Source organism: Leguminivora glycinivorella, chromosome 13 (assembly GCF_023078275.1).
Source record: "Leguminivora glycinivorella isolate SPB_JAAS2020 chromosome 13, LegGlyc_1.1, whole genome shotgun sequence".
NCBI classification, from domain to species: Eukaryota; Metazoa; Arthropoda; class Insecta; order Lepidoptera; family Tortricidae; genus Leguminivora; species Leguminivora glycinivorella.
The window spans coordinates 12,852,389-12,875,669 of NC_062983.1; the positions used below are offsets into that span (position 1 = coordinate 12,852,389).

The following is a 23,281-nucleotide window of genomic DNA, read 5'->3' on the forward strand; positions in this document are numbered from 1 at the left end:
TGAAATAAATATTTTTATATTATATATTGAAAACAGAATATGATCACAATTATTATACCTTATTACCTACATGTCATGTCTGCGCGATTCATCTATGATTCCAGTTGTCAAAATGGCGGCCATAGCATCGCGTTTAAGGAGCCCGTCCCTTCATTATAATAATTACTTAAATTAAGTTAGATCAAAATAGCTTGTCTACTAACCGATGAAATGTGACACCGTCACTTTTATTAGATTTTCTCGTATGGCTTCAACAGTATCTTATAGCACAGGAAGGCATTTTTTCATTTTATTTGTGTGCAGTCAGAGACAACCTCCTCCCACCACGCGCAGAGACTGACTGAGGCAACATAAGTCCACTGGTCTTATGTTCGTGGCGCAAACTTTTTGTTCGCCGTGTCCTCTCTAGTACATTATTGGCAGGGTGCAAAGCGGGTGGAGGGGGTAGCTAAAACGATCACAGCGCTCACTACGGCCAAAATTGACATCTTAGTCGCTGACTTGCGCTGTCAAATCCATATTGCAGTAAACATTTTCATGTCGTTTTTGAGATAAATTTAATACGGGCCCAGTAAAATTTGTTATGGCGAATTGTAATAACTCCAAGAAAAGTAGCGACTAAATTCTAGCTATTTCCAAGACCGTGGTGGAAACGAAACCACCGTTTAAGTGAATAGTTGCCGTAAGAAGAAAAGTGTCGTCCAATCTCTGAAGTTTTACTTAAAGTGCGTAATCATTTGATACAAGTATTGAATTGAATTTACGGTGAATTTATAGTGCAAATTTTATTGGAGGTAGAAAAGCCGACGTGGAAGCCAATCCCAGTTATGTTCGAAAATCATTTTATTTGTTTCCTCATCTGTGCTCCTGTTTACAAATCGAAACGGATTGACGAAAATGCGTAAATATCGAGGTTTCAATGGGAAGAAGGAACACAAGAACAATAGAAGCAGAAGCAGTCCATCCACTGAAGGCTTATCACATTTTAAATAAAATTCCAGAGAACTTATTTCATCGCATTCATGATTGTATTTGATGTGATATCTGGTAAACCTCCAATATTTTCAAGTAAATGAAACAAGTTTTTGTAATGTATAATATTATAATTAAACATTATTATAGCTAGTTTGTTTTTATTTTACAATAAACTCTGTACCCTGCAATGATATTTATATGTAATACCTATAGTTAGCCTATGAAAATGACAGGATAGCAGTGAACTGATCAACTATTTCAAAAGCCAAGGATTTATTTATACTTTATTGCACATAGGTATAAATGGTGGAATAATGTCTTCAATCTGTAGAAAATGCCCAGCTAGCACCAATTTATTGCCTTTATTCATCGTTTCAGGTTGGAAAATGATTTCGTGAGCGATGGCACGAAACCCCGTTTTAGTCACCAGTTTGTTAATTTCTCACTGAAAACAACGATTTTAATGTTATTGGCGATAATGTTGTAACCACCATCGTCCAAAATTGTCTAATGTAGTAAAATAGCACAAGATTTCATTAATTTTTTCACAATGTTTACTTACTTCTCGCTTGACAGCGGTTACAATATTGTCACTGTCACGTGGCGTTGTCGTCGCGCACGGTCCCAATACCTCAATGGGTACCGAGGATAGATAACGTTCCGGGCAACTAGAAAAATGTGCCTAGGTTCCAGAGCTCACCATCGGCCCGGGTGTGGGATGCAGTATGTAAGCGAGGTAAACTACCTTCAGTACTTACAGATAAAAGCGTTAAAATCAACGTTTTTTTCTTTAAAATCAAGGTTTTGGAGAAAAAATGCCTTAAAGTTAAAAAGGATGCTTGGGAATGAGTATCATGTGTCCCAACAAGACGCACCTCCAGCACATTCGGCAAATGGTATTCTAGCGTAGTTTCAGACTAATTTGGCAGTTTTTTATCCGAAACATGAGTGGCCACCCAGGCCTCCAGGTTTAGGCGTATTAGACTATTTTGTATGGTCATACATGCTTTGAAGACTAAATTTTTATAAAATCATAAACCTAGATCATTTCAAAAAGGTTATCGAGAGTATTTGGGATGAAATGTGAAGAAAACTGTGCGTGCCGCGTGTGATCCGTTTGAGGCTGGTAAACAAGTTAAAGCTGGAGTTATTCCAAAACATTTGTTGTGAATGTAGTAAATAAGAGTGCCATTCATAAAATATAATAGTAATGTAAGTAACTATTTGTTCATTTTGTTTTATTGGCTATTTGTGCTGTATTCAAACTTATTGGACACGGTGTATAGTTTAATCTGTGGTGTCCTAATTGAAATATTACAGTCGACAAGTAGAAAAACGGAATTTATAGTCGTCTAATTCGTATATCATACGCGCCAATAGAATTTCAAATTTACCTTTCCGATGTAATGTTTGTACTTTCGAGAGATGCTACGATATAGAGACGACCCTTGGTAAGGGTTTCTTGTCCAACTGTAAAAGGCTTCTCAGTTATAAAACCCCCTTTGTATTTCGGCAGGGTTGCATAACTGCATTTGTATATTGACGAAATAATAAGAATCGATTATTCTTGCATTTATTACTTTTTTAGGCTGTAGCGTGCTTTGCCTCGCTATATTGTTGTCATTAGTGAGTTTGCTTCACTCAAGAGATGTCCCTATAGAACTCGATCAGTAAGGGCCCTATAAGTATGGCTACACTACACTTAACCCTTCTCCAGGGTGTTATTCCACCACAGGGAATAGTTTCTTTCCCGTCTGTCCTCGCCGGCACAAATGGGAATGCAACTAAACACCTTTTCCAGGCATAATATGACCCTAAATAATTTCTACTTTAGCATTCCAATTCAAGGTTCAAATTAGATTGTTAAATTTTTTCGGAAAAACTACATAAGATGGGTGCAGCCTGGAAAAGCCTTATAAAGGGGAAATGCAAAAGTAAATAAAATGCAAATTTATAATATTATATGATGTATATCACGGCTTTTACAGTGGTATCTTCATGTATAAACAAAATATCCAGATTTTAATTCAATAAATTAAGATCATACTGACAATTCAATAAATAACAATTTTTCACATTCAATTATATAAAGCATCAGCGCCACAATAATTTTGATGTTACATATAATAATAATGTCATAGTTCTGTAGTGGGGACCAACTAAATTATTTTCACTTACATATTTAGCGATGATCACAGATTGAGGATTATAAAAAAGCAGATTCAGAACATACCGTGCTATGGAGAGACGATTTAACAATTCGAAATTTGCAATAGTGATTACTGAGTAATTTAGATTTTCATTATAGCTTACCGGCTAACTTATCACTATCAGCACTCTAGCCGCTCACGTTCGGCTTTCCCAGTTCCTAACATTGCTTCTCGATCGATATCAATACCAAATTTAAATTAACAATATAATAAAATATCAATTGTACCTAAGATCTTTTCCATTTAAATACGCACATTCGTTCTTTTAATTCGCATCCTAATTATACATTAGCGGGCGCGAGCCTGCGCTGCAGAGGCCCGCGCGCAACGCGGCGGCTCCGCTCTGAGCATACGACGACCTAACCATAATTAAACATACATGTTGTGATCAATAATAAAAATATAATGATACAAATACATTAATTACTACGTTTCGATTATTGTGTGACATAAATATTTACAAAGCGCATTAGGAGCGCCGAAATAGTTAGGCGAGGCAGACTCCTAATGGAGAGATTAAAATGGCGCCGCGCCTCCGGCCGCGACCGCGGCTGTACCCCAAACAATACTTACATATCTTTATTAACTAAAGCTCCCGCCACCGGGCCAGGAGAGCCGAGGTATAAATGCCCCCAAATCAAACATAATAAGTGTCGTCAATTCAATAAAAATGTGGACAGCAAATATTACGAAACGCTATCCTGACGTCCGCAGTCGCCGGATCGAGAACCAAATCTTGGTAGCTACTAAATAATAATACAAGGATTGTCCATCTTCTAAGGACTTTTGGACTATACATAAGGTATAATATTTTACATGGCATTTTCAAAACACAGTCATCCCTGCTATTGAACTCGTCCATTATTCGAAACAAAAAATGGTAGCTTGTAAACAAAGTGCTAAACACAAATCATAATTGTTAAGAAAAATCGATTAAGCGATCAAAAATTTAGAATGAGCACTAAAAATAATATTCCTCATGATTATGAAACTATAGTAGACATTATAATGTAAACACGGCTACCGGTACATCTTATAAAACGAATAACATTATTCTAATATATCAATGTGATTTTCGAGATTATGGTACGATTACAATTTGGGAATGCATGATACTACTCGACAAAATACATAATTATTAAGTACAGATGATTAAAAAAATGCCCCTACATATACAGACAGCGTAACGTCGAAATACCAGCAATCGTTCAACTAGTGCCTAATTATTTAAACAGGTTTACACGAATGCGAATCGGGGGCGCGTGGGACGCGCCCTACAAATATAGCGACTCACGACATGACATGTACAACGTGAAGATTTAGGTAATAAAAATAATCGTCCTCGCTAGAGTACAGCGCTAGAGGAGACACAGCGGCGCGCTCAGTTCACCATGAGCGTGTGCGACTCCATGGGCGCGGCCGAGTCGTACAGCGTGTCCGTGTCCTGCGTCGGCTCGCCCTGCAGCTGGCACTGGTTCGACAGCGTGCCCGCGCCGCAGTCGCAGAAAAATCTGCACACAGAACACAAGCTTTAGTGCATGTCTATGTCAGATCATTATGAGACTTATCGAGATTATCATCATGGACAGACAGATTTAAGCAGGGAAATCTCGATAAGTCAACGTGGAACTGTTATTTGCTACCGTCCTTGTGGCAGTTGTAAATTAAGGAGACATGTCGGCACCAACGATTAATGAAATGCGCCATTTTACTCGTTTTCGCGTAAGGTCATTGAACCCTGCGTTGTGATCAATTTCCCGACCTTTCGACCTTCTACGTCCTTTGCGGTGTGGAGCGCGATATGGGAGCTGTCGAATTTGATGGTGACTCTTGTCAGAAGGTCGCTACAGGTCATGATGGATGGAAGGTGCTATATATAGACATTGTGTGGATTTGTGAAATTAGCGTATAGAAAAATCATCAATGTAATAAACTGACCTGTCATGGCGTATGAATTCAACGTCATGTCCCTGATGGCACGTTTTGATGCAATTGACACAAATGGCATTGCGGTCTGTCGTGTTGCAAGTCTGGCATCTGAAACAAAATTCACAGATTATTTATTAGTTGTGATAACCCTATATGGCATTTGAAATGAGAATGTATAGAATAGAAATAAGAGGTTCACATAATAAGTTCATAACAGCCGCCTCGCGCTGAAATAGACTCTACTTTCTTGTGATCAAGACCTCTATCATTTAGAAGTAATCACTTAAATCAGTATAAGTTACCTATAGAAATCGTGCATGGGGAAGGACGTGTACGACGATATCTTGTACAAGCACTGGCCGCCGCCGACCGCCTTCTCCACAGCGTCTTGATTGCTAAATATTTTGTTGCCTCGTATTAACGGCGACACGCCCGATGCTAGACAAAGGCCTGGAACAATGTTACTTTATTACAAACAAGAACTAGAAGTACAACGTAGTGCTATCTAAAATTACTTAACAAGTACGAAATTTCTTAGAAACACTTGGACGATCGTATTAAAATAATAGAACCATATTGTGTCAACTTGCATATTACGTGTAGTCATGTCTTGTTTATGTTTAAATTGCTAAAAGACAAAGAGTATCCTCCTCTATTTACATATTTCATGTTCTAGCCCTTAGGTATACCGTGAATCTCGTAACTTTAGAACTTTGTTACAAAAATCCGTGTTACTTGTATTGAATCTTTTAGAAACCACGTCTATCGTGTACAGCGCCTCATCGTGAAGAATGCAGAAGGTAGATATTAGGATGTAATCTCGCGCTTCAGCTGCATTTCTATACAGCAAATGGCTGCACCCAACCTGATTGTCAGATCATTATGACCAAACGAAAGAAAAACTGTTGGTCCTTACTAATTTTTATAAATGGGAAAGTGTGTGTGTGTGTCTGTTTGTTTGTCCGTCTTTCACGGCAAAACGGAGCGACGAATTGACGTAATTTTTTAAGTGGAGATAGTTGAAGGGGAGTGACATAGGCTACTTTTTGTCTCTTTCTGACCCCCTCACTTCTCTAAATTGGGGGGTGAAAGCACAGTATAAGGATAAATCAGTAGTTAATCTCCGGCAGCGGCGACGCGGTCGTTACTACTGCGCAAGGTCACGCAGGGTTGTACCTGTGCTACTGTCCTACTCGTAGTAACTGTGTATGGCGCTATGCTAGTACCAACGCTCTTTCTACCTTTTTATCTAATAAAGATTCAAGTACGTGTTTGTTTCTTAAATACTGACGAAATCGTATTTACATAAAAGGTTTGAATAGATGTTTGCACAATATTTAAGTAGGTACCAAACTTTCGAGCTAGATAGATCGCAGCATCTACCTAAATGTCGTTACAGATAAATCCTTATTGATTTTAATGTGTCATTCTAGCTTTAAATCTCACTTTTACGCCATTTACGTAAGCAATAATGTACCTAACACTGCAAAAATATAACAAACACTTACTTTTCTGGGTGTCTAGGAATTCTAAAGAACATTCTGACATTTCCGCATTTTGAGAACTGTTCTCCATACACCCATAAACACTACAGTAACGAAAATATGTCTTCGGTGCTGACGTCATTTTCTCCCGAACTCAACACGTCAACACAGCGCGCGAACGCGGCCCCGACTGTCCAGCCCAATACTTACCAGTTTCGCATGTATTCGGTGCATATGGAGAGTAGTTTTCGACACACCGCGCGGAGTGAAGTTTGTTAGAAGAGTTATTACTGCTTTATACTGTGGTGAAAGTTTGTATGGAGCATTCCGAAATTTAACGCGAGCGAAGCCGCGGGTAAAAGCTAGTAAATAAATAAAACTTACCTCCAAATCTATTATTAAAGATCTGATTGTGCTCGAGCGTGGCGGTGGCGTTGTTGGTGATCTCGACGCCGGCCGCGAGCCCGTCGAAGATGCGGTTGCGCCGCAGCACCGGGTGGCTCTGAGTTGAGATCAGCACGCCCGCTTGCGCGTTGCGAAATATATCGTTCTCCTCCAACACTCCCTGTTCACGAAAACAAATAGTTATTGATTGATTTTGTTGTGCATTCAAATTTATACCATGACAAAACTAAAATAGGATAAAATACATATTAATTAATTTCAAATGTTGCCTGGACTAGACACGTCTACATGGGTCATTTGTCCCGCGACGCTTCTCGCTCTGTGTGGACTAGTTGCTTTTTAGATGGGTACGTAAATAACAGCAACACATAGGGAAAACTACTACAATGTATACCTTTACTGCGATACGTTCCGAACAGTTGTGATTTTAGCGTTGCTTACTCAGTTTTGTTTGTTTTAGGAAGATTCGAATTAATGAAGGATATCGTAAATGTTAGAGACTCACACGAATTATGCGTTCTGATTTTACGAGTGTATCCGAAACATTTTTTTTTCTCAGCAACATGTAATATGTGACCATTGTTAAATTTATGGAAGATAACCGGGACTCACCTTTCCTCCATTAAAAATACAAATTCCTCCATCGCGCCCATCAAAAATCTTATTTCTCTTGAGCGTCGGGTTGGAGTCAGTCTTAATCCACACACCCGCCATGGCGTTATCGAATATCTCGTTCTGCTCGAGCAGCCCCAGGCCGCCATTGTAGACAAGGACGCCGCCGTTCTGGCCGCCCCAGATCTTGTTGCCGCGGATGACGGGGTTGCTCCCGGTCCGGATCTGGACGCCGGAGTATAGGTGGTTGAAGATGTCGTTGTCTTCTAGCTTTCCGTGGCCGTTGTCGTAGAAATATACGCCGACCTGTTAGAAAGACAGATATTAGTAAGGCAATATTATTAGATGCGTGCCACTAATTTAGTGAATTTAAAAACCAATTTGATAAGCCATCGTCTGCTGTCCCTGTCGAATTACATACATTTTCTCAAAGTTTTTTTTCTGGTAACACTATATGTTTATTTTCTATCCGCCCATCGCCCACACCACAATTGACCTACACACTACGACGCCAACGGTGGGAAAGGGGGTGGTGAAATTCTTAGCCCGTCACACGGCATCAAGGAAGGGCATAGGTATGAAGTTCATAGAAAAATTCGTTAGTCTAGAAAAATCCTTCCTCATATGTTCGAAACTTTCAGTGTGCCTCTTCAGAGCCTTCTCGAAAGTTTGAGAGCTCCGTGTCGATTCGAGTCTGCAAAACCCTACGCTTGCGAGCACGGTTGTGAGATCGTTACCTGCTTGCCGGAGTGTATGCGGTTGCGGCGCAGCACGGGCGTGGAGCCGGTGGTGATCCAGACGCCGGCGAGCGTGTTGGCGTACACCTCGTTCTCCTCGATGAGCCCCTGGCCCTTCTCGTGCACGTAGATGCCGCCGTGCTGCCCGTGGTGGATCTTGTTGTGCCGGACTATCGGGTCGCTGTTTGTGCGGATCTAAAAATAAAACTTAGATTAGTATTGTATTTACATATAACCTTCACGAGTTAAAATAGAGATACATAAATACAAAATTGGACGCCTGAAATTGTTCAAGTTTCCGTGCCACTTTTAGTAACTATTGAATTGAAAGAAACAGAATGTGTAATTTTTGCAGTAACAGGTTGCTAACCCATTCCTCGTATCACAATGGAACCCGAATCCCAGAGTAAAGTGAGCATACCAATGGTCATTTTCATTTGTATTATTATGTATCTTTGATGTCCAATATAACTAATATACCTACTTCATCAAGTTTGGCTAGCAATTAAGATTTACATTTTAAAATAAATGTATACATATCGCGCTATTCCCGGAGACGTGTGTCAGTCAAAATTGCCGTGACATTTAAAGTTGAGATTTGTCAAGTTCTCGCGTCATCATAAACAACACAACACGACCTAAAAGCGAGAATCACAACGAAAATAAGCGTCCAACTAACCTGAATACCCGCCAAAGCATTTCCATAAATATTATTGTGCTCGATGAGCCCGCGGCCCTCGCCGAATATATACACGCCGCCCTGGTGGCCGTTGTAAATCTCGTTGCGACGGATGGTGGGGTTGCTGTTGGAGGTGATCCACACGCCCGCGAAGTTGTTGGAGTGTATCTTGTTGTCGATGAACTGGCCGAGGCCAGACTCGTGCACGTAGATGCCCCCGGTCTGGCCGTGGTGGATCTCGCAGTGCACTACGGTGGGGTTGGCGCCGGCTTTCACTTCGAAACCGGCGATTCTGTTGTTGTGGATGTCGTTTGCTTCAAAGTAGCCCTGAAATTTTTAAAATTGTTAGCATTTGGCAAATGAGTCTGATATACATACTCCGGCAGTCTCAAAAGCTACTAATTAAAAGTGTTTTTTTTTAGCATTTGCAACACATTTGTAAACATCAAGAGTGCTCCTTAAGACCTGCAGTTCACAAACTTGACACCAGAATATACCGCTAACGCTAACTTTCATATTTTATTCTCAATTGAAGTTCGTGGCCGAAAGTCCTGGCTCAAATGCCGACGAACGTGTTGCGCGAGATCTCGTTGTCCTAGCATTATAAGTTACACAAACGGGTATAGATAATATCAACACTTGCCAATCCATTTTCAAATGTGAATATACCGACGTCACGACTAGTATGTGGTTGTGGCGGATGATGGGGTTAGCAAAGTTGTTGACCCAGATGCCGGCCCAGCGCGTTGCGCGTTATCTCGTTGTCCCGGTAGGCGCCCTGCGCGTAATCCGTGACGTAGAGGCCGACGTTCTCGCAGTGCTATCACCAGGTTGGCGACCGCTAGCTTACTTATACAAATGTGTAGTCTCACTCACCAGTCCATTCTCAAACGTGAATATACCGACGTCACGCCCGTGGTGTATGTGGTTGCGGCGCATGATAGGGTTGGCAAAGTTCTTGACCCAGATGCCAGCGAGCGCGTTGCGCGATATCTCGTTGTCCTGGTAGGCGCCCTTTTTTTTTTTTTTTTTTTTTGAAGTTTCATCTGCCATCGGCTTTCTTAGCCATAATCAGATTGTATGGTACTATTAATAACATTTTCCCGGTGGTGGTCCATTAACCACCATTCCTTTTTTGTGGAGAGAGGGGGCGTTATTCTCTCTGGTCTAGTTCCAAGATCTTCCACCTTTTGAGTCTTGTGTTGTTACTGTTTTCATTTAGTAGGTCTCTAGCAAGTTCATTTTCATGGATTGTGAGTCTTTCCTTGTATTTCCTTGAGAAGCTATTTACTTCCTCTTTAATGGTTGGTATATGAAGGTAATCATGTATTTCTTTATTTCGGGCAAACCAGGGTGCACAAGATATTGTTCTGAGAATAATATTCTGGAATCTTTGGAGGATCTCGAGGTTAGAGTTGCTGGCTGATCCCCAGAGCTGAATACCGTACGTCCATATAGGTTTTATGATACATTTGTAAACCAGAAGTTTGTTGCTAAGTGTCAGAGGAGACTGTCTTCCAATTAGCCATAGTAACCGTTTATATTGTATGTTAGCTTCATTCTTCTTTGCTTTGATGTGGTTGGCCCATGTAAGTCTCCTATCCAGGTGTAGGCCTAGGTATTTAACACAGCATTCGCTGGGTAGAGTCTCTCCTCGTAGAGTTACGGGCGGGCAGTCTCCTTTTCGTAGGGTGAATGTTATTTGGAGTGACTTGGTTGTACTTGCCTTGATTCTCCATTTGTCGAGCCACTGGTCGATTTTGTGCAGCTGTATTTGCAGTTTTTGTGACGCTACAGCGGGATCTTTATCAGCGGCAAGGCACGCTGTATCGTCAGCATATGTTGCTGTGACAACGTCTTCAGTACATGGAAGATCTGCGGTATATATTGAGTACAACACAGGTCCAAGGACAGAACCTTGAGGAACAGAAGCGTTTATGTCATAGAGTTCAGAGTATTCGTCATTAAATTTAACCTGGAACTTTCTCTCCTGTATGTAAGATCTTAAAATCATATAGAATGAGTTAGGAAGTAAGTTTTTCAGTTTAAATAGGAGCCCCTTGTGCCAGACGCGGTCAAATGCTTGCTGTATGTCAAGAAAAGCAGCAGCGCAATATTCTTTACGCTCTAAGGATTGTCTTATCTTTGCTACTACACGGTGTACTTGCTCAACTGTCGAGTGATTTTGTCGGAAACCAAATTGGTGATCAGGTATTATGTTATGCTCTTCCAGTACTGGTTTTAACCTACACAGCAGTATTTTCTCAAAAGTTTTGGATAATATGGGCAGTAGGCTGATGGGTCTGTATGAGCTTGGTTCCGTTGGAGGTTTCCCGGGCTTTGGTACCATGCATATCTGGGAGACTTTCCAGAGCTTTGGGAAGTAGTGTAATCTTAGAATGGCGTTGAATAGCATGGTGAGAAATACCACTGGTTTCTTTGTAAGGTGTCTAAGTATCTCAGCTGTTATCAGGTCAAACCCTGGTGCCTTCGCTTTTCCTAGGTTTCTGATCACTCGGTAGAGTTCTCTGGGTGTAACAGGTTTCAGAGGTAGTGATAATTGTTGATCGCTGTTTAATCTAGCATCAACCTCTTTTTCAAAGTCTTGCATTGTTGATGCATTTGGTGTAAAGACCTGACTAAGATGCTGTGCAAATAGTTCAGCCTTTTCTTCAGGCTTCTTTGCCCAGGTTCCACTCTGTGATTTTATAGGGGGCACCGTTTGTTTCGGTTGCTTAAACTGCTTAGTTATTTTCCATAAGGAATAATTGTCTTTTTTTGTGGATGACAAAGAACTCAACTTTTGGTGGAATGTTTGATTTTCATGATCCTTAATTATAGCTTTTAGTTCTCTGGCAGCTCGATTAAATGCAGTTTTGTCCTCCCTGTATCTACTTGTTTGCCATCTTCTTCTTAGTTGTCTTTTCTCTTTAACCTTGTTTCTAATTTCTAGGGATATCATTTTTGTGGAGTTAGTAGTCTTGGTGCATGGAGTTGAGTGCCAGGCAGCTTCTTGTATTTTGTTTGTTATATAGAAGGTTGCCTCATCGATATCTTCTTCAGTCTTTAGCCTGGCTCTTAAGTTTATATGGTTATCTAGATGTTCAGTAAAAGCAGTCCAGTTTGTTCTATGGTTACATAATGCTAATGGGTGTTCTCTATGTATTATGTTGGCACTAAATGTTCCAATGACTGGTGAGTGATCAGAGGAACTGTCATAGCAGCTGCCAATATGAAAATATGTATCAGAAAAGCCCTTGATGATGAAGAAGTCTAATAAGTCTGGAACTTTATTTGTGTCAGTAGGCCAATATGTTGGTTCTCCGGTTGATAAGGTTATAAGTTTCAGGTTGTCGATACATTTTTTCAGTTCGCGACCCCGGGTGGTTACCAGACGGGAACCCCAATGTGTATGCTTACTGTTCCAGTCACCTCCGGTGATGAACCTTTTGCCTAAAGTCTTGAAATAATTCCTAAACATTTCTTCCTTAATAGAGAACTTGGGAGGGCAATACACTGCACTTATATTTATTTCTCCAATTCTATCCTGTACAGTTATAGTGGTACTTTGAAGGTAGTTTTCTTTATATTCACTATGCATATAGTGCTTAATACTGCTCTTGATTATTATTGCTGTTCCCCCATGGGAGGTCCCATCAGGGTGATCTGTATTATAAACATTGTAATTTTGTAATATGAATTGTTTTTTATTGTTCAGATGTGTCTCAGATACCAGCATAATATCTATTTTATTTGTTTCAAGTATGAGTTCCATTTCTTTTTTATTGGACAATAACCCGTTTACATTCCATGTAGCAATTCTAAGATCTATTACGGTAACTTATTGATAAGCGTTGTTATTAGTGATACAAGAGCTCCTACTTGTGTCACGAGTTGGTCAATTTTTTCTGCTTGTTTGTTTAGTGTCTGTAATAACATGGCTTGGTTTTCAGTATGGTATGTATTAGCATTAGTTTTTAACTCATTGAGTTTGTTTGGCTGTGGCTTTCTTGAGTCCACTTTGTTTTTCAGCTTTGGCTGTTTTTTAAGGGCATCACTATATTTGTATTCCATTGCTCCTGAAGATTCTGTTCTGAGGTTTGTCTCTTGTGGTGTGGTGATTTGGCTTGTTGTATGATGGTGTAATTCAATGTCTTGGGCTTGTTGGACTTGTATAGTTTGAGCTGCATTCGAGTTAGGGATGTCCTCAAGGTGAGTTTCGCTTTGTTTTTCTCTAGTTTGTTTTGTTTTTATTTTTCTACGTAAAATTTCCCGATACACTTTGCAGCCTTTGTAACTTGCCGGGTGGGACCCTCGGCAGAAGTAACATGTAGCAGGAATTTTCTTGTCTTTTTTACATTCTGTTGTATTGTGAGCACCAGCACATTTACAACACACATAAGGGCGCATGCAGTAATTTTTTGTATGACCATACTGCTGGCATCTTGTGCACTGGGGTATATCGGTTACTCTCCTTGGGTCTTCTATTTTGACGCGTTGGTTGTAAATGTATTGTATTTCTTTAGCGAGTTTATTATTTTCATTTGGGTCTAGGTTTACAAAAAACACATTATAGGGTTCTTTTGTGTTTTTGTTACGGGCATTGATGATTTCTCCCATGACCCGGTTACCTGTATTTTCTATGGCTTCTATAATAGCTTCCTTCGGGGTAGTGTGGTGAAGGTTTTTGATGACTATTTTTGTCCATCTTTCCCCCTTGGGCTTAAAAGTGTGACCAATAAGTCCCTTGGCACGGATGTGGTCAATTAGTTTTTTGTATATTGGCACAGTTTTGGTGGAAATTATCATTTCATCCCTTGAAACTATTTTGTATGTATAATCTTCTTTTTTCATTACTTCTAGCAGGCACTTTGTAAGCTCCTCCACGTTTTCAATTCCATATAAGTAAGTTGAGGGTGGCTTGTTTGGCGCATTTAATGATTCAGCAGCTTCTTGCTTTTCTGTTTCTCTGTCTTGAGACTTATCAAGGTCTAGCAGCTGGAAACTGTTTTCAATGGGTGTATGAGTTGATACTGGTTGATTAATTTGAGTCTGGACATTACTTTTTGTTTTTTGTATCTTGTGGGTAGGCAAGTTTTGATCAGGAGAGCGAAGTCTTTTTTGACCTGGGGCTCTCTGCCAGGGAACTGTAATGACGTCTACTGGTTCCATTGCGGAGGACTCCGCTCGGCTAGACTCGTACGTGTTTTCATCTGCATTCTGGTGGTTTTGGTTTGTCTTAGGAGGAATTTGGCTTGACCCCTCCGATTTTCCTTTTGTTTCCGATGTGTGATTGTTTGGCTGGCTGGCGCTAGGGCCCTCCGAATTGCACATTTGTCTAGGATTCGCGTGAAATAATCCTTTATGGAAAACTTGTTGAACGAGCGGTTTATTTTGGCGCATGTTTTTGGTTTCACTGTTTTCACTGTTTTCTTTTGAGTTTCCCCCCATCTCTTAGATGAATCTGATTAAATAGTACACTTATTATCCATTTTCAATTTGTATTTGGCCGAACATTATGAATGAATTAAGTTTTCACAAGAGTTTGAATTGTTTTGAGGTTAGGTTGCACTATGAGATTTTGACCGTTAATATCAGTATTGTTTCGCACTTATTTCTAGATATCACTTTTATAGGACACTTAAGAGTTATTTTTCTAACACTTAATCACTTATTTTTTGTAATATTTCACGCTACTAGGTCTATTAGTTTTTAAAAAACACGAATAAAAAATATCGAATTAGTTCGCAAATTGTAAATGACGCGGTTGCGTTCCGTTTCACTCTGTGTGGCTGGGGTTAGTAGGATGTCCAAGCAAGTCATAGAATCGTGATAATTGTTATTAGAACAAATTATCAAAATATAAGATAACATTTAAAATATTTTATGAAAAAATATTGTCCTGAAATCGTAGAGTTGAAAGTAGATATAAAATAAAATTAGAGAATGAGCCGAAAATTAGTTTGATTTATTTACAAATGGAAAATATTTTAATTCACAAATCGGAATATAATTTGATAAATTATAAAACCTAGATTGAGTGTAGTGTAGTTTAATTTTAATAATCTTCATTTTTAGACAATAATGCTGCAACTATGAAATTAGGAATTGTGAAGAAGTGATTATAGTAAAAAAAAAACAGTATGTCGAGTCCCTCCACGCGGAAGAAGTGAAACTTCGTATACATTACCACAATACACTTTCAAAAGAGGTGAAATATCTAGGCATAATCCTCGACGACAAACTCAACTGGAGTAAACACCTAGAACAAAAACTAAGCAAAGCAACAGTGGCTTTCTGGCAATGCCGAAGGATGGTGGGCAAGAAATGGGGTCTTGCTCCCCACATCATACTGTGGCTATACAAAATGGTAATAATGCCGATGATCAGCTATGGTGCTATTGTATGGTGGCCCCGCACCAAGCAAACTACGGCAATAGACAAGCTGAATAAAACACAACGACTAGCATGTGTAGCAACAACGGGATGTATGAGAACTACTCCGACAGCAGCTTTAGAAATAATGCTAGGACTCTTACCCCTACACATATATATACAAAAGGAAGCTGCAGCTACAGTCCTCCGACTGAAAGACCTAACCCTATGGACAAAACTCAACTCAACGCACAAAATAGTATATGGCGACATGATCTCAAAACTGCCGATGCTAGAAGCGCCAGTAGACAAAATACCAAAAACCACGATCTTCTGCAAAAAGTACACGACACTGCTAACAGAAGATCCAAAAGAAGGACTAAACCAAACAAATCTAAGAATATTTACAGACGGATCAAAAACAAAAGAGGGAACAGGGTGTGGAGTCTTCTCAGAAGATCTAAACATACACATTTCCAAGCCCCTAGGTGAACACAGCACGGTATTCCAAGCCGAATGTGTAGGAATAATAGAAGCTTGCAATGCCATAAAGAGACGACAGGTAAAACATGGAAACATACTGATACTATCAGACAGCAAATCAGTGCTTCAGGCACTAGACAGCCCAAAACTCACCTCGAAACTAATACTAGAATGTCATCAAAGACTCACGGAAGTGTGCGAAGAGGACAACAAAGTAACAATACAATGGATAAAGGGGCACAGTGGATCAAGAGGGAATGATGCAGCGGATGAACTGGCCCGAGAAGGATCAGCCACACCGGCATATGGCCCTGAACCCATCATACCCCTACCAGTAACGCATAGGAAAAACCAACTTAGTCAACACTACAAACAGCTACACAACAAATACTGGGTAGAGTTAGACACATGTAGACAAACCAAGGAAATTCTTGCTGAACCTAATACAAAACTCACAAAAATCCTACTCAGAACACCCAGACAGCAACTGCGCAAACTAGTAGGATTGATGACAGGACACAACACACTGAACAAACACCTCAATAACATAGGTATAACCGATAGCCCCATGTGCAGAGCGTGCATGGAAGCAGAAGAAACCACCAAACACTTTCTTCTAGAGTGTAAACAGGTAGAAGTATATAGCAACAAGTATCTAGGTACGCCAAACACACTGAAAGAGGTATTTAGCAACCTGAAAACACTGCTAGGATTTGTAGAGGAGCTGGGGTGGTTGGAGTAGTGCTACCCCGTCTATTTCACGCAAAATAGGCACAATGGATGTCGACTTGCGGAAAATGCCCAATACAACTAACTAACTAACTAACATTACCACAAATATATTTTGTCAAGTGACCATCACGTTATTGCGTTTATTACAGTCCATTTTTTTACTGTTTTAAATATTTTACATTGCTATTTGTTCAAATTATTAAAAAATAAACAAACTCATTTTGCACTCGATCTAAATATAAAACACATTCCAATTAATTTCTGTTCTGTCGCCAACTGAGTGAATAAGTGAATGAATGGAACGAGTGAGTTGCGATTAACGCAACGACACTGACAGAACGTTACGCGCAGAGCGAGTCGGCATTTCACGCAACGTAACACTGGTACGCGCTGTCAGTCGGAAATCGCATTAAAAGTTTCACTTAAAAAAAATGAATATGATTCAAATACCAACATATTCTTACGATTTTTTGGGTAATGTATAATATTTACCATGAATTCTTAGTTGTAACACCATCCGTGTCGACGTGCCACCGTTTATTAGTGTTTATGAATTCGGGTAAACCGGTGTAGGTGTCGCCGGGCACTCGAGTCCCAGGTGGGCAGTATGATAATCTCACCGATGAGCTGCACATCAGTGTCGATGGCGAGGCACTCCTCCTGGTAGAGGCCGGCGTGCACGAAGACGAGCGCGGGCGCGGGCTGCGCGGCGCGGCGACAGGCGCAGGCGGCGCCCGCGCCCGCGCCGCACGCGCACGCCGCGCCGCACGCCGCGCCGCCCGCCGCACCGCCCCCGCCCCCGCCCCCGCCCCCGCCCGCGGCCGCCGCGCCCGGCGAGCTGCCGCTGCTGCTCGTGGCCGTCGACCCGCCGCGCTCCTCCACGTATTCCAGAGCGGCCTAAATCAACAATTTCACATTACAATATTCATTACAGACGAGCGTACCCACTTTGTGTTGTAAACAAAACGCAGAACGCGAATAGCACATGATACGACTCTATGGACGTTTTGCATTGCGCTTTAATGAGTCATCCAAAATATCTCTAAGAATTCTCTTATTTTTTTAGGAGTAAACTTTTCTCTTAAAATACCTATTTAATATATCAGGTTGACCGAATCGAAGACCGATTTTCGGAAATCGATCCTACAAAGTATCTTCAGTCCGGTCCCACTAAAAGCCTCAAAACCCTCCTTTAAAAACACTAACCATGTTCAAAAATAGTACATTACATCAGAGGCCGGGAAAATGAGGATTTCCGGCCAAGTGGGTATATACGGCCGAGCGAGCGTGCGAGCGAAGCCGGATAGGGATACGAGGCCGGGAATCCGTTTTCACGCCGAGGCATGTATAGTGCTTTTCTCAAACATACAATGAAATAAAAAAAAATGCTCTAAAGGACAATATTTTATAAAAAAAAGTTACTTTGCAGGCCTAGGCCTAAAAAATAATATGAAATCCCTTTACAGTCCTCTCGAGTTGTTACGCCCAAAAAGCGATACTTCCCAGCCCATTTTAAGAAACGTAAAGACAATATTTCATTGCATGTTTGAGAAAGTAGTATTAAAATGCTTGATCTTCAAGTCCTTCTTACGTCGCACATGAATGCCATAGTATAGCCGCCTGAAGCTCCTTCCACGGCACGGGTTGTCGGCGTCGAATCCACAATTCTCACTATGACCATGTTACTTAGAAAGATAGGAAACTTACTCTAATAGTATTAAAATGCTTAATCCTCGAGTCCTTCTTGGGACGGAAGTTGGGTCGCACGTGAATGCCGTAATATAGCTGCCTGAAGCTCTCCTTCCACGGGTTGTCGGCATCGCACTCATCAGCCGTCATGAACTCGAACTGGCACGGTGCGGTGTGCATCAATGGCATGTCGTATTCAAACACCGATTGGTAGAGGCTTTTCCTGTGAACCAATGTTTATGGTTAGGTTTTTGCAATGTTTTAATGTGGTGCTTGGTACTAAGTTATATTTTTTCCAATTTCCTAAATATTACTGTTTTTTACGTAAATCAAAATATAGCAACCTAATATGTTTACACACTGTTCACCGTTCTCTATAGTGAGACAAAGCTGTATTCTGCAGTTATAATGCCTATTGTCTGTCAAACACAGCTTGTCAGTATGGAAGAACAAAAAAAAGTAAATTTTTTTAGATATTACTTTCTTTTAGGCGCTATTAGCATGACAAAGATATGTTTATCTCTGTCTGTGTTTGACAGTCCCTGGCCTAACTGCAGTTTGCAAAATTGTAAAGACTGTAAACCCTGTATGGTAGGTACTAAAAGAAAGGTAGATTACAAGTTTATTCTACAACAGCGTCAGCAGTTTTACCCTGTTTGAATTAGTGCATAAGCGGGTTTCCTTTGTAATAAAGAGCTTCTATAATAATTGGTCTAACTTACCATAGCTCAGTATCATTTGCGATGGTGTTGAATCTCTTGCAGACCTGCGCCACGCGGCACAGATCGCGCTCGGTGAGGTGCGACAGGATACACAGAAGCACCTCATCGGGCAACTCATACTGAAGGTACTGAGATACGTTGCATACGTCCACGCCTTGAGACAGCGATCTAGAACAAATATTTCTGTTTAGCCAATAAGGTAAATAAAATGATATCAGCACATTTACTTTACTAATGATCTGCCTTAGGTATGAATGACATTACTTCTTAGTATTGATGATGACTATAGCTTGCTCTAGAATAAGGTAATAAAGATACTAGAGTGCATTTTACAAACATTCTAAGTGCCTATAACAATAATGTTTACAGTTCATAGAAATTGATTAGCAAACTAGGAAAACTTTTAATGTGTCTGACTTTCTTAAATTGAAATGAATAACTAAAGATAATATTTAACACTTTACATTTGTTTAGTGTACAGTAATCTACAAAGATATGTTACTCCCTGACTTCATCATAATCATAACCTGCAAAAAACTGCTTTGCTCTTTTAATAGCCTTACAAATAGGATTGTTATATTATAACAGGTGATTGAACACACCAAAATCCTCATAAAGGTTGAATGAAAGTTAAATGCTGTTTTTGTAATTTACATCACTATAACGTATTCCACACAAATCTCGTCTTTCTAACACAGAATAGTGCCAAAATGCCTCTTTCTATAGTAGAGCGAGGAGCGACCGGTAACTACTGCTAGTTCTAGTCACCAATATTAGTGATGGCCGCGGCCGCCGGAGTGCGCCGCGTCAGGTAGAAGACAGACTTACGTCCTAGGCCTCTTTCTGGCCGGCAGCGAGCAAGCGCCTGATGGGCCGGGCTCGTGGTAGGCGGGCGGGCTCTTGCGGCGCAGGTCGTAGGGGCTGTGGTGGCCGGCGGTGGTGGCGGGCGCGGCGGCGGGCACGGGCGGGGAGCCGCCGCCGCCGCTGCCGCTCGGGCCCGCGCACGCCGTGGCCGCCATGGCGCTGCCGGTCACGTTGTTGGGGCACGGCACTGACTCACATGGCTCCGCTGGAAATAGAAGGCTGTCAGGAAATGCCAACTGACAAAAATGATTGCCTGCATTTAGTTTTTTCTAAATTGTAATTTTTTTAAGTAATTAAATCGTTTGATATTAGAAAATTTGTATTAATTACATTTTAATTATTCCTAATTTGTACTATAATAATAAAAGTTCCATGAAGTGGCTGTCCTCCTTCCTAGTGAGCCTATGAAAACTTTATAGCAATTCACAAAATGTTGCAGACTCAAATATTGTTCAAAATATAATTATGATTCATTGAATTTACATTGAAAAACATGTTTTCTTCAATTAGTTTTATTTTAAAACAAAGAAAACAATATACATACATAGTCTTGCTTGTCATAGTATTTGTGGAAAACCTGTTTATGAACACAACCAAATGGAAAATAGCTAGAAACTTATTCAGGATTTTTGTTCCTACTGGTATATGTTTTTAAGAAATTATAACCATTATGAAAAAGTAATTAGACAAAATTAATTACTATGCTAAGTCTTATTATTTTTATAAATTGAATACAAAATAGTATCAAGACAATAGGCTAGTTTCCTTCTAGTCAAATCAGCTTCTTTTTAAGAACTGTCAAAACGATTTGCTAGTATGGAATTACTATGAAATACTGAAGAATGACATCATGGTCTATTCATTTACTTTATATCTTCCTCTTTGACTTATTAAATAGAAATTATGTTAAAACATAACTACCGTCCATATTTATCTTCTAATTATGTGGTGCTTTATTTTGTGCACTGCATAAAATATTTTATTAGAAGTAGGTATAGGAAACTAGCCTATTTCAAGATCTCATAAACTTGTCCCAGTTACAATAATCTAATTTTCTACATACATACATACAGTCACGCCTGTATCCCATAAAGGGGTAGGCAGAGCACATGAAACTACTAAAGTCTCAGTGCCACTCTTGGCAATTAAGGGGTTAAAAGAAAACGAAAATTGTGACATTGCAGTGACAGGTTGCCAGCCTCTCGCCTACGCCACAATTTTAACCCAAATCTCACAGTCGACTTCTACGACACCCACGGGAAGACAGGGGGTGGTGAAATTCTTAACCCGTCACCACACAGGTAAATATTTTCTGTACCTTTTAATCCCTTAATTTTGCAGATTATTCTTACCCATATAAATCTTAGAACAAGTTTTTTATACTATTTGCATATTTTCAGTTTTAATTGCATCACATATAAATGTCCCCATACATCACCCCGTGTGGTGACAGGTTAAGAATTTCACCACCCCCTTTCTTCCCGTCGTAGAAGTCGACTGTGGCATATGGGCCGTTTGTACTGTATGCCTACCATCTCCAATTCTCCTTCAATTGCTCAAAGATTAACTGGAAGAGATCCCTTAGAGGGATAAGTTCGCCTTTGTACTAGTGATAAGCTCTTTTTATTGTGTGTTGTATTATTTTCTGGTAAAATAAAATGTTTTACTACTACTACTACATATGGGTTAAATTGTGGCGATTCTAATCTCAGATTGACTCCATGATTCCTGTTTGTCTCAAGTTGTCAACAAAGAGAAATCCTCAAGGAAATGCTGGTGTTCTCTTTGATCATCCCATTTGTTTATAGTTAAGCTCCTAAATTTGTGTCTTCACCACCCAATCTTCATTTGTCACTTTCATCCATGTGCGGATCCAGGGGGGGGGGGTCATGGGGGTCATGACCCCCCCTGGAGCCTAGGTTGGCCATACAAATAGACCACGTGACCCCCCCCCCTGGGCACGAAGCTGGATCCGCGCTTGCTTTCATCAGTAGTTGTTTTGGATCATACAAGTTGTTTGCTTTTTTCTTATTCGGTCGGGTTTCATCCAAAATGATACTGAACTTTTTGGACAATCCAAGTTGATTTGCAATCTAGGGAAGTCTAGACCTTAGGTCTTGTAGTAACTATTAGCAACTCTTAAAGGCTGTTTAGCACAGTACACAGCATGATAATTTGCAAATCTAGTAGTTGGGCAGAGTACAATGTATTACTAACAAATGTCTTTTTTAATCACTTCATTTAATGGTTTCATTGACACATAAAACTAAATAAACATGCGGATATAAACATACTTATCACTATTTGCAGTATCTTATCACTTGGGTCCAAGAAAATACAAAGTAAATACAATATGTAAATAAAATTAGTATGGTACCCAAATGCCTCAATCCAGATGGAAGAATACATGATTATGAATAAATGAAAACAGCCTATATGTTTTCGTTTAGTATGCAAATAGAAAAATGTAGTTCCGTAATTTGCTCAACATAGGCTGGTTTTAGAAAACAGCTGTTTCATCATGTGTGCAAAATAAGTTTTCGACTACCAAATCAATACTCATATTGCGCAAAATGTCACTGAAATGCGCTATTCAATATCATCGACAGATATTCGTACATTGAAACTTAAGAATTAGCATGCCAATCAACAGACGGGAACAATGACCAACGATTTAAATATTTTCAGCGAGACACCGTGAGAGATTTTCGCACAATTGCAAAATATAGAAAAATGACTAGCGCTAGCAGAATTCGTTGGTATCTTCGTGGCACACATTAACACTCGAGTACCAATAGTTTTAACAATGTTATGAAACCTAGCTCATTTGTGAAAATGTCGATAATGACCCGTTCATACGGATTGAGGCGACATCGGCCGACCCGGATTACTTACTCGATTGTGTCCTAGAAGGCAACGGGATTCGATGTCCGCCTTTTCTTCGCGATCTGCGAACGTAAGAACGCGAAGAGGAAAACGAGGCACTAGGCATTATTCCTTTTAATACTTATTTTCACTAGAATTCAGCACTAAACAAAGGAGACACCCGCACCAACACCGTCGGCCATTTTCTGTTTAGATTAGATTGGTAAAACGAAACGGGAAATAGAGATTACACCACATCAGTGACTGCTAAACTAATGTATTTAAGATTTACAAACAAAACACTAATCACTGATACTAAAATGATAACTGTTAACTCATAAAAATCATTATTTAAATGAATTATACTAAAAATCCGCTCTACCCTAGACGAGCTACGGGCGACTCGACTCTCCTCTGAGCAAAATATGGCGGATTTAAAGATGGCGGCTTGACACTACCGCCATCTTTATTGTAAAAAAAGAAAACTAGACTTGTTTCTTTTTTCTATGCATTCAAAATA

At 40.1% G+C, this 23,281-nt stretch overlaps 1 protein-coding gene across 1 annotated transcript; it reads right to left on the reverse strand.

The window, feature by feature from the left end:
• Positions 1-2,927: 2,927 nt before the first annotated feature.
• Positions 2,928-23,172, reverse strand: LOC125232733 (F-box only protein 11). Its single transcript, XM_048138492.1, has 14 exons — positions 22,792-23,172; positions 19,861-20,101; positions 19,033-19,200; positions 18,329-18,533; positions 17,176-17,518; positions 10,758-10,876; positions 9,908-10,045; positions 9,032-9,358; positions 8,353-8,547; positions 7,616-7,921; positions 6,983-7,163; positions 5,417-5,564; positions 5,124-5,222; positions 2,928-4,696 (listed from the first exon to the last, which is right to left on the reverse strand). Exons 1-14 carry the CDS (start codon positions 22,886-22,888, stop codon positions 4,567-4,569), a joined length of 2,697 nt encoding a protein of 898 aa, XP_047994449.1. The 5' UTR covers positions 22,889-23,172; the 3' UTR covers positions 2,928-4,566.
• Between the last annotated feature and the right edge of the window lie 109 nt (positions 23,173-23,281).

What these genes read in the sequence shown, in the direction of transcription:
- LOC125232733 (XM_048138492.1), bottom strand. Translation starts at nt 22,888, where the DNA reads ATGCCTAGTGCCTCGTTTTCCTCTTCGCGTTCTTACGTTCGCAGATCG. An exon ending in TCGACAAATGGAGAATCAAG is followed by an intron (nt 10,046 to 10,757) that starts GCAAGTACAACC and finishes AAAAAAAAAAAG; the next exon opens with GGCGCCTACCAGGACAACGA. An exon ending in GCATACACTCCGGCAAGCAG is followed by an intron (nt 7,922 to 8,352) that starts GTAACGATCTCA and finishes TCTTTCTAACAG; the next exon opens with GTCGGCGTATATTTCTACGA.